Source organism: Saccopteryx bilineata, chromosome 6 (genome assembly GCF_036850765.1).
Source record: "Saccopteryx bilineata isolate mSacBil1 chromosome 6, mSacBil1_pri_phased_curated, whole genome shotgun sequence".
Lineage (NCBI taxonomy): Eukaryota > Metazoa > Chordata > Mammalia > Chiroptera > Emballonuridae > Saccopteryx > Saccopteryx bilineata.
Genome location: NC_089495.1, coordinates 172,470,425 through 172,482,486, shown reverse-complemented (window position 1 = coordinate 172,482,486; position 12,062 = coordinate 172,470,425). Strand labels below are relative to the sequence as shown.

The window sequence follows — 12,062 nt, the reverse complement described above, 5'->3', positions numbered from 1 at the left end:
CAGTGGATAGAGCGTCGAACTGGGATGCAGAGGACACAGGTTTGAGAACCCAAGGTCACCAGCTTGAGCACAGGCTCATCAGGTTTGAGCAAAGCTCACCAGCTTGGACTCAAGGTCGCTGGCTTGAGCAAGGGTTTACTTGGTCTGCTGAAGGCCCTCAGTCAAGGCACATAGGAGAAAGTAATCAATGAACAACTAAGGTGTTGCAATGAAAAACTGATGATTGATGCTTCTCATCTCTCTCCGTTCCTATCTGTCTGTCCCTATCTATCCCTCTCTCTGACTCTCTGTCTTTGTAAAAAAAAAAAAAAAAAGGGAGTGTTATGTCTTCTTGATACAATGTTCCCTTTATCATTATAAAATGTCCATCCTTGTCTCTGGTTACTTTTGTTGTGTTGTTGTAGTCAGCATTGTCAGATATGAGTATGGCTACACCTGCTTTTTTTTTGGATATTATTTGCTTGGAGAATCATTTTCCAACCTTTCACTTTGAATCTATTTTTATCCTTGTAGCTTAGATGTGTTTCTTAAAGGCAGCATACTGTTGGGTTTTGCTTCTTGATCCAATCTACTACTCTGTGCTTCTTTATTGGTGAGTTCAATCCATTTATATTTAGTGTAAACATTGACACTTGAGGATTTCCTATTGCCATTTTATATACTGCTTTCTGATAGCTTTGTGTCTTGTTTAGTTCTTTTTGGTTTTTCTGTCATTTGTTTTTGTTTGGTGGTATTCCATACTTCTATCTTCTGTTTCTTCTTTTTTTAAGCTATGTGTTTCAGTAGTGGCATTTTCAGGGGTGGTTACCATTAAGTTATTAAAAGAAAAATTATTATATTTATTAAGAGTCTATTATCTCATGAGTGCTTCTGCACTCCATCCTCCTTTGTTACTGCTGATCTTTATCCTCTCCCCTTTTATTGTTGTCATAGATTATCCTTGTTTTTATTGTGGTTTTGTTAAAAAAAATGTTACTTGTAATTTTGTCTTATTTTGTTCTTTGTATCTGGTCAGATAACCCCCTTTAGTACTTCCTGTAGTAGTGGGAGTTTTCTGGTGATAAATTCCCTCAGCTTCCATACGTCTGTAAATGTTTTCATTTCCCCTTCATATCTGAAGGATAGCTTTGATGGATATAGTATTCTTGGTTGGCAGTTCCTCTCTTTAAGTACTTTAAATGTTGGAGTCCACTCTCTTCTTGTTTCTAGAGTTTCTGCTAAGAAATCTGATGAGAGCCTAATGGGCCTTCCTTTATATGTTATATCCTTCTTCTCTGTAGCTGCCTTGAGAATTCTTTCTTTGGCATTGATTTGTGATAATTTCATTATGATGTGCCTTGGAGTAGGTCTGTTTGGGTTGAGGTAACTTGACATTCTGTTTGCTTCTTGGATTCGAGGCTCTCTTTCAACAGGCTTGGGAAGTTCTCATCAATTACTTGTTCAATATGTTCTCCATTCCCTTTTCCCTCTCTTTCTCTTCTAATATACCCATTATTCTTATATTGCTCTTACTGATGAAGTCAGACAATTCTTTCAGGGCTTTCTCATTCTTTTTTTAATTTGTTAGTCTCTCTCTTCTCTCTGTAGTATCTCTAGTTGCCTGTCTTTAATATCAGTGATTCTCTCCTCTATCTGGCCTGTTCTATTAGCTAAGTTGTTACCTCATTTTTCAGTTTGTGTATTGAGTTTTTCATTTCCGTTTGGTTCTTTTTTATAGTTTCAATTTCCTTGGTGAAGTACTCTTTTTGTTCATTAAGTTGTTTTTTGAGCTCACTAAATTGCCTTTCAGTGTTTTCTTGTATCTTATTGAGTATTTTTAGAGCTTCAATTTTGAATTCTCTGTCATTAAGCTCCAAGGTTTCCATGTAATTGAGATTTTTTCCTGAATATGTTTCATCATCTATCTAAGCTACATTTCTGTCTTGTATATCCATACTTAATTTCTTTTTCCTTGATGGCATTTGCAGGTAGTATTGTTAATAACCTCGATAAGAGGTAATTATTCCTCTTTCTGGCAGGGGGCACTGTACTACAAGATTTGCCTCTGCGAGATTCTTGGGTGATCTGCTAAGGCTTAGCTGTTGCCTTTGTAATGATGCAGGCAGGGTCCTTGCGTTGGAAGGAGGAGCTTTTTGTTAGGGCTTTGCAATATTATGGCACCAGCACTGGCTGATGAGAAGTTCTCCAGGGCTCTCCCCCACATCCCAACAGAGCAAGGGATCTAGTATCCGAGTGTCCCTGCCTCTGACAGGAGAGAGCAACCTGGAGACCTAGTGGGGGGAGGGGGGTCCGCCACCACCACTGTTCTCACAGCAAGGGGAGGAATGAGGAACCAGGAGGCTGGGGTGGCAGAGTCCAGTCCCTCCTCTGATACCACTCTAAGCTCTCCAAGCAGAGCCCTGGGTAGGGCAGGGGCTGTGCCCCACAAGCCGGGTCTGAGCTTCAGGAGCTGTTGAGGCAGAGATGGCAGATCAGGGGCTTCCCACCCACACACACTAAACTCCTTCCAGCAAGCCAGTGACCAAGCTTCAAGCTTCAGAGGCGGTGGCATGCAGATCCCAGATCAAGCGCATCTGGTGCCACAAGGCTAAATTGTGCCAGTCAGGTGGGCAGATCAAGCACACCCCAGTGTCCTGTGGGTTGATCTCCACAAGCTATTCACCCACAGTTCTTGGGAGTGTGCCACTGGCTTTGTATGCGCCCCATGCCTGAAATAGCTCAGCCCTGCAATCACAGGTGCAGCAGATGCCTGGAAGCGGCCCTGCTCCCCATTCTCGGTCATCACTCCTATCTCAGCTCCTTCCCCCCAGACTCTCCACTTCTCCCAGCTCCTCCGGGTCTGAGACAAAGCCTATGCCAACAGTGCCTCCCTCCCTCTGTCAGGTCCGTGAGGAAGGAGACTCAGTCCTCTGGTATTTCTTTTCTTCTGTGCTTTGGCCCACCTTCTTGCACAATCATAACTTTGTCTATCTGGTGTGTGTATATTTCAGGTTCATCTGAGTTTTTATTCTCTGCATATAGTTGTAGAATTTGTTGAAATTTCAAGGGAAGAGATGAAGAGTATATCTCATGCTGCAATTTCTCTCCTTGAGTCTGCATTTCTAATATGTCCCCAGGCCATGACAATGACTTCAGCACATGGACACATCAAATTCCAAGAACCCAGACAAGATGCCATCGCATGGATTACAACCCAGGAAAGGCTGGACTTCTTATCCTTGTTTAAACACAGGAAAATATGAAGCACTTGACAAGCCAAGATGCCCAGTCATAAAGCCTGTGCCCCCCCCCACACACACACACACACTAGAGCAGCGGTTCTCAACCTGTGGGTTGCGACCCCAGCGGGGTCGCCTAAAGCCATCGGAAAATACATAATGTATATCGGGTATTTACATTCCGAATCATAACTGTAGTAAAATTACAGTTATGAAGTAGCCACCAAAATTATTTTTTGGTTTGGGGTCACCACAACATGAGGAACTGTATTGGAGGGTCACGGCATTAGAAACGTTGAGAATCACTGCACTAGAGCTTCCTATATCCCCACTCGGCACAAACACCCTCCTTGACCCAAGTAGAGAAATACCCTTATCCTTCTGCTTATATAGAATGTCAATATACATTAGTCTGTCAGGAGGATCTTTGAGTCTGTTTTTATCTGCCCATGTCATAGCTACATTTTGGACCGTAAAAGCCTACAGCACAGGTTTTTGGACAAATTCCAGCTTTACTTTAGGTTCTATAAATATTTTGGGTAAAATACTCTTTCTTGCTAGAGTTTTTCTTTCTAGAACCTATAATGACCCATGCAGAGGAGATGTAACTTGTGTTTGAAGTCTAACTCTTAGACGTCTGCACCGCAGCAAGACTCAAGGCTAAGTGGCTTATTTTCCAAGATTGGCAGCACATAAATGTCCCCCAAAATGCTTTGTTTGCAGAGATCCTTCAAAATAGTAGTGTCCAAGTTGTGAAACAAAAGTTATGATCATCATGCTTAGAGGTTAAAAATAAAATCAAATTTTTGGAATTGAATTCTCAGGCTGAAGATACATGGTGATACCAACCAAAATGCTAAGTCAGGAAAGACTAATTGTATATAAATTATATATTTTTTAAATTAGATGTTTTAAGAGCTCTAGGGTAAGCATGTTTTTCCTCAATATGAAAATAAACCAAAATAAAGATTTTGAAAATATCTTACCATTTCTTGTGAAACATAATCTGGACTTTTTGTATCAGCAGAATAAAAAGAAAAGTCATAAGTGAAGGTCTTGGTCCGTTCTCTTCCTGAGTCCCCGGTCCCTCCTTCTGGTATCTACAGAGATATGATTATAATAACACTAATATAAGAACTAAAAAGTACTGTCAGTTGAAAAGTGATCTAATTTTAAAATTTTTAATTATACACTCTGACTGGTTGGCTCAGTGGAAGAGCATCGGCCTGAAATGTGGATGTCCCGGGTTCAATTCCTGGTCATGGCACACAGGAGAAGTGCCCATCTGCCATCCCTACCCCACTCTCTTCCCCTCCTGCAGCCATGGCTCAATTGGAGTGAGTTGGCCCGTGGGTGCCAAGGATGGCTCCATGGCCTTCACCTCAGGTGCTAAGAAGAGCTGGATTGCTGAGCAACAGAGCCCCAGATTGGCAGAGCATTGCCCCATAGTTGGCCTGCCAGGTGGATCCCAGTCAGGGCACAGGCAGGAATCTTTCTGCCTCCCCTCCTCTCACTGAATAAAAAAAAATTTTTTAATAAATTCTTTTTAATTGTAAAAAATATACAGCAATTGCCATTTTTCATATTTACATCTTAAGAAGCATTTAGTTCCTTCCTGACCTTTGGCCACTCCCCTACCCCATCCCTGCTGAAAATAAATAAATTCAGGGTCAGTCTATGATATGACCCAAGGCTACTTACTTTCCTGGACTTTTTATCATGATTACTTTACAGGAACCCAACACTCCAACCAGGCTATTTGATCCTGTCTTCAATGTTTTTATTGTTCCCTCACCCAAATCCACTAGAGTTGGGGTCTGCACAACTCCAGGGGGAGCTATTCACATAGATCCTGACATGACCGAGTCCGCCAGAGCTGCGTGACTGTGTGGCCCCACTAGCAACTCCAGAGGAGGTGCTTCCTCTTCCATGAAGCTTCCCTGGGGCACACCACCCAGAAGTCCTTCCGCCCACCTGAGAGACTAAACACCCCCAAGATAGCACATTATTGCAAATGTTTGCATGTACTTGTCTACCTTGCTCCACACCTTAATTGAACCAAAACCATATTTAAAAATCTTCCTATGCCACCAACGCCTCCCACAGCTTCCTGGACACATGCTGAATAAATTCAATGCGCATCATTATTTTTACAACATAATTCAGGTACTATAAACAGAAATCTTTAAGGTTCTTATTATTAAAATGTTAAAAGTCTAGGTGCACATTCTGGTTGCATCAGTCGAGGAAATGTTTGTACATCTCAGAAAGCAGCAGAGTAATCAAGGAATATAGATTCCACTGTGCACAAAGAAAGGAGGTCTCTCACTGTTCAGTGCACACAAGTTTTTAATGATTAAGCTTTCAGCATAGTACTGTGAGTATTCAGAGATACCTGAAGCAGAGCAAAGCAAAGGCCACTAATGCAACAAGATGCAGGAGGTCAAAGGAGGGAAAGCGAAGCATGGGTCAGACAGAGCTAGAAGGTACAAGGATCGCAGTCAGTGGGGAAAGGATGACACGCCACTAGAGAATGCCACAGGCAAAGGGACACCAGAGCCTCAAAGGAGGCCTATCAAATTATCTAGGGCACGACCCAGCTGCAAGACAGGAGCATTCCCCAGCTCCTATCACTGGAGATCAAGTTGCACCACTTTGAAATTAGACTTCAAAGTGTCCAGTCCCTTGAGACACAAATTAAGAGAAATCCAACCTGACCCGAGAAGGACCTGCTCTTGACCATGGCGCAGCAGACCGCAGAAAAGCAAACCTGTAAGTTTTTGGCAGATATCTAAGCAGAAAGGGGATGAGTCCACAAAGCACGTGATTTCCTCATCATTAATTTAACACCCTTATTTCTTCCCCAAGTAAAAAGTGTTCAGGGACTTAACAAATTCACTGATCAAAGAAACAAGTAGGATATTTTAAGTGCAAAAGGAAGAACTTGCCATCTTGGAAAATTATTCTTTCCAATTATATTTTTAAAAAGAAAATCCAGTGTTTTCATTTTTCATCCCCTGAAGTTTGAATAATACCAGCTCCTCTTGAAAAGTCTGTAAACATTATTTTCATTAAAAATAACAATAAATGTAGGTCCAAAGTTCACTTATTAATGCACAAATGCAGTCAATGGCCAGTCTAAGGATCCACAACAGGACACAGGATAAAATGCCTGGGTCTAGATTCAGCCAATGAGCTCACGCAGCAGAGCTACAGCTTGGGTCTGGATCTCAGATCAAATAAACCAGGATGGGAGAGGAAACGGAGTATCGACCCTCTTGCTTTGTGACTGGGCCCAAGTCGAGGGCAAGCTGACAGGCTGAGCTGAGTAAGGAGGAACCGGGAGGCCGAGGTTGGCTCAGCCACGGGTCACTGTAACAAGCCTGGGGCTCTGGGAAGGGGAGCAAGGCCGGGTCACTACTTGCCTTTAAGTTTGTGATGATTGTTTTGCTTTTCTCCATTTGAATGATGAATTTGGCTTCCAAGTCCTTTTCCCTGCAACACAAATAATTCAGTTTGGTTAGGAGATAAAAGATTTTTACCCCCAAAAATGTGTTATTTACTTTTTACATTTGGAAGTTTGTTTTTCAATGAACCTGAAGCACAATCGCTGATACCACTTCCTCCCAAATCCTTAATATAAACATGAACACACACAAAACAGATGCCACCATCAAAAACTAAGACGGACAAGCATTGTGCTGCTCAAAACCTAGAAACGATTCTAACTGTAAGTCAAGAGTGTAAATGCAATGACAGCAACCGCGAGGGCTGTGAGTCATAGCACAGCGGCCCCACTCAGCTGCGCAGAGAAAGCAGGCGTCACCCCTGCACCCAGGACACGAGCTGAGAAGGAACCTGGAGTGAGGGGTCACAACCAGGTGCTGCCTCTGGAAGTGGCCAGGGCACTGCCCCCTCTGCCCGCCTTCTTTCTATATCCATTCAGAACAGGAAGTCAGGAGAAAGCCTGAGAAGTACAGCTCTAGACCAGGGGCAGTCAACCTTTTTATACCTACCGCCCACTTCTGTATCTCTGTTGTTAGTAAAATTTTCTAATCGTCCACCGGTTCCACAGTAATGGTGATTTATAAAGTAGGGAAGTAACTTTACTTTATAAAATTTATAAAGCAGAGTTACAGAAAGTTAAAGCATATAATCATAATTACTTACCAAGTACTTTATGTTGGATTTTCGCTAAGTTTGGCAGAATAAATCTTTATAAAACAACTTACTATAGTTAAATCTATCTTTTTATTTATACTCTGGTTGCTCCGCTACCGCCCACCATGAAAGCTGGAACGCCCACTAGTGGGTGGTAGGGACCAGGTTGACTACCACTGCTCTAGAATAAATGACCATATCTACACAATGGAGTGTCGTGTCACTGAGAATGAAGCTCTCTCTACACGGAGTGCTAGCCAGGATCTACTGTGAAGTGGGGATGCAAGGTGGAGGACAGGTTACCGGGATGCAGCCACTTGTATTTGAAGGTAAGAAGGATAACTCAAGTGTTTTTCAAAAAGCTATCCATGGGAAAAAGAAAAAAAGAAAGCTATCCATGGAAAAAGAATAAAATGTAGTGGAGGGGACAATAATACAGTAATAGAACCTAGATTTCTAAAATAAAATAAAATAAAAACTTTAATCTGTAAACCATCTTTAAAATGGTGAAAATAATTTACCCAAAAATGAAACAAAAGTATACAATTTAATTTTATAAGACTTTATTAACCCTTTGAGTAGTACGAACGTTCATGTACATCCTCACTCGAAGGGTTAACAAAAAACTCACTACTGGCCCTGGCCGGTTGGCTCAGCAGTAGAGCGTCGGCCTAGCGTGCGGAGGAGCTGGGTTCGATTCCCGGCCAGGGCACACAGGAGAAGCGCCCATTTGCTTCTCCACCCATCCGCCGCGCCTTCCTCTCTGTCTCTCTCTTCCCCTCCCGCAGCCAAGGCTCCATTGGAGCAAAGATGGCTGGGCGCTGGGGATGGCTCTGTGGCCTCTGCCCCAGGCGCTAGAGTGGCTCTGGTCACAACATGGCAACGCCCAGGATGGGCAGAGCATCGCCCCCTGGTGGGCAGAGCGTGGCCCCATGGTGAGCGTGCCGGGTGGATCCCGGTCGGGCGCATGCGGGAGTCTGTCTGACTGTCTCTCCCTGTTTCCAGCTTCAGAAAAAAAAAACAAAAAACTCACTACTCAAAGGATTAAGAGTTTATTTGAGCCAAACAGAGGATATGCCTGGAAGCAAGAACTCAACAGACTTCCAAAAAATTATATTTTAAAATAACCTAAAATGCCAACTTATAAATTGAAGCAAATAAACCTAACCATGTACTGCACAGTAAGAAACAATTTCAATTATGACTGCATGGAGGGAGCTGACTGTGGAATGTAGTGGAACAGAGCTGAAGGAGAAAAAGAACTAGAAGGAAATCTGAAAGCATTTTCAGGAACCGTCTCTTTGGAGGTAAAGTAAGAGTCATCACTCTGAGATTTCTGTGCATACTGTGGGATAACACATGAGTAGTCATGTTGGCGCCACTGAGCACGAAGGTTTTGGGTTGAAAGGACATGACATGAACATAACATTCACGAGGTTAAGTGAAAGCCCTATAATCCTCAATCTCCATGAGAAAAAGGTAGCATGAACTTTAAAGCGGACAGAGCCCTGGCAATGGCGAAAGCACCAGCCACGCATCGAGAGACGGGGTCTGCCAGCTCCACCGTGAGCCCGGACCCCCATCCCCAGGAGATGACTGTGGTGCAGGCTGGCACCTGCAGCACAGCCTTGAGAGACCAGATTGACCCACAGAAACTGTTAGGTAATAAACAGTATTTTAAGCCCCTACATTTGGGGTAATTTGTTGCCAAGTCAAAAGTCAACCTGAGTAAGTTCCTACTCAGTTGAAGAGCAAGAAGAAGAATAACTGCAAGAGAAAAATTTACACAGGCTCTGCATAAGTTTGTGAACTCATAATTGAAAAATAAAGACTGAATGGTCCCTTTCGGAGGATCAAGAAAAATCATCCCATTATTTTGAAAGCCAGTCGATAAAGGGAAAGAGTCAAGCATTTCCCCTGTATTTTCTAAACAATCTGCATTCCAGAATAAACAAACAAACATCATATTGTAGTAGTTGAGGGGAAGTTTCTCTTCTCAAAGTTCTCCAGCTCATCAATAAAGATGGAATGAAATAATTAACATATCATTATTTCACAACCCCTGGTGAATTAATGGCTCTAGGGAGTGACCATCAGTGGCTGCTAACTCGAAACTCTAGGAGACGATCAGACATGCTACGTGTCCCCTGCCACAGCAGTCCTGTCCCTCAGTGAACCACCAGGAGATACAGGGTAGGGGGCACACTGCCTACAATGCCAGGGAGGCACTTGGCACGGTCCGGCCTCTGGGAAGGCTGACAGGTAAATGAGCCAGTTTACTCAACAGCAATGACAACAAATCTCAAGCAATACAAAGATGTGAGAGTAACCTAGTAAAAAAGACTTAAAAGACATAACCAAAGGGATCTCTACTCAAACAGAAAAGGATTTTTGAAAGTTTATGCAGAGAAATTATAACACTAATTAGATATTTGATGATGTTCAGGAATTATTATTATTATTTTAAATGTGATAATGGCACCATGATAGTTTTTTTAAGTCTTAATCTTTTAGAGATATACTGAAATATTTACAAATAAAATGATATGTCTGGATCACTTAAAAATAATCCAGGGGTGGAGAAACCAGGTTCTGGTAGCACCTGGCCCCTCAAGATGAAAAGAGACAGAACACTGAACCCAAAGAGCATGTTGTAGCAAACACCATTCAAAAACAACACTGGAGTCCCACAGAACCCATTTAACTCTCTCAAGCCAGTGTGCAGAAGGGTGTATTTGGATGAACACAGCAGCTACTTAAAAGACCACGCAAATGAAATTCCCCCCTTGTGCAAAGTGCTTCCACTCCCACCCCCCTAAGCCTGGGGCGCAAGAGTGAGAAGTCCCTCGGGACGCCTCATGTTCATGTGGCTGAAAAACAAATCCTTCACAAACGGGCCCCTTCCCTGCAGCACCAGCTACTGAGAGTACAGACTGCCCAGCCAGAGCAATGCATGGACAGCCGTCATATCTGACTCCTCTCCCTTCCTACCTGTGAAGTTTCTCAGTCACTTACCTAATCTGTCTAGACCTCTTTTTAAAACCACTATTAACAGCAAGTGCCTGTGGGGAGCACAGACTTATGCAGGATCTAAGAAGATTAGAAGTGACCCTCATAGGTGACCACAACACTTGTCAATTCTTGTTTATAAAACACAAGCAAGAAGGTTGCCACCCCGCCTGCAGCTAGTGTTGAAAGCCAGAGGTCAAGCAATGCCATAGCTCAGAGCCTTATACGTTTGGAGGTAGAAGGGCCCTCTACACAATCATTTATTCTAACCTGTAGGTAACCACAAAAGTACTTTCCTACTTTTAAATTAACATCCATTCTATAAAAATGCAAGGAAAGATACGAACTGAAAGAACATTATGTAATAGGAAAACATCTTTCTATTAGCACCTCTGAAATCAAAACTGAAGATATTGGGTTTCAAAGGGTTCACCACCTCAGTGACATTGTATGACTCAGATGTGGTGGTGAGGAAGGGTGTGGCAACAGGTTCACTGTCCTGAGGATCCCTAGCTTTCCTCAGTCTCCCAAAAAGCTCAGTGTTCCAGCTCAGACCCTAATTCAGGGGTCTCAAACTCGCGGCCCGCGGGCCGCATGCGGCCCGCCGAACAATTTTGTGCGGCCCACAGACTAATCCACGAAGTTCAAAATATTTTGGATAAAATTAAGTAAGCCTAGGGGCCTACTTGTATTTTTCATTTCTCTAGCATCCTAGCTAGATATTAGCTTAGTTAACAGCAGTTGTGATGCGAACTACAGTTTCTGGTCGTTTTGTGACACTGAGTAAACTGCATGTACGACTGTGCTTGTTGTACTGATTTTTTTTTGTTTTCAACTGCAGTGAGAAGTGTTGCATAACAGTTGCCTTTTGTAGACCTAGTGCGGCCCGCCGAAGGGCTGTGATCTTGCTCTGCGGCCCACATGCTGAGTTGAATTTGAGACCCCTGCCCTAATTAGTCAAAATTCAGCCCAGGACTCAGAGAATCTTCAGCCCAGGGAACTTGTTAGAAATGCGGGATCTCAGGCGGCAGACCTACTAAACAGGAGGGACCCTGCATTTCAGTAAGAGACCTGGGTGATGCTAAGGAGCACTAAGGTTTGAAAAGCAGGGCTCTGACATTATATTAGCATGACAAAGTGATAACTGGTCTTACATTTACTTTCATGAAACAAACTCCACAATGTCTGTACTTTGTGCACTGGGAAACTCACTAACTCTGTACTTCGGCCTTTAAGTTTATTTTTTAAACTGCATGGAAGAATATGGACATAACCTAAGTCAGCTGACAGCATCTCCACCCTTTGCTCTTAAATTGTACACTAGAGTCTGACCAAGAGCAATAAACATCTGACAAACTGGATCTAAGAAGTCACCCGTGTCACCACATTCAGGTTCCCTCATACTCACCACTGGGAGCTATCAGCTCCCAGCCCTTTCTACCCCCAGATGGCTTTCCAGTATCAGTGGGAGGTTGCTGACAGCAGCTTGAAGTCATTTTTAAAGTAATCACAGGTCATCAAGAATAGATAGAGGCCACCTATTCCAGAAAGGAAACTTCACAAATAACAATTTCCTAGATTGTTTTCCTCTTAAGCATAAAAACTACTCCAAAAAATAATCTCGAAGTACAATATTTATAACAAAGATGCTAGCTAGGGTTTTAGCCATACAGA

At 42.9% G+C, this 12,062-nt stretch overlaps 1 protein-coding gene across 4 annotated transcripts in view; it reads right to left on the bottom strand.

Annotated features, from left to right (window-relative positions):
- Positions 1-12,062, bottom strand: part of KIF16B (kinesin family member 16B) — a 366,353-nt gene that overhangs the window by 318,333 nt on the left and 35,958 nt on the right. For all 4 annotated transcript variants that reach the window (XM_066234513.1, XM_066234514.1, XM_066234515.1 and 1 more), the window contains exons 3-4: positions 6,644-6,713; positions 4,205-4,318 (exon numbers count right to left, since the gene is read on the bottom strand). In XM_066234513.1, the coding sequence (XP_066090610.1) occupies positions 4,205-4,318; positions 6,644-6,713 (184 nt within the window). The remainder of the gene's footprint in view (positions 1-4,204; positions 4,319-6,643; positions 6,714-12,062) is intronic.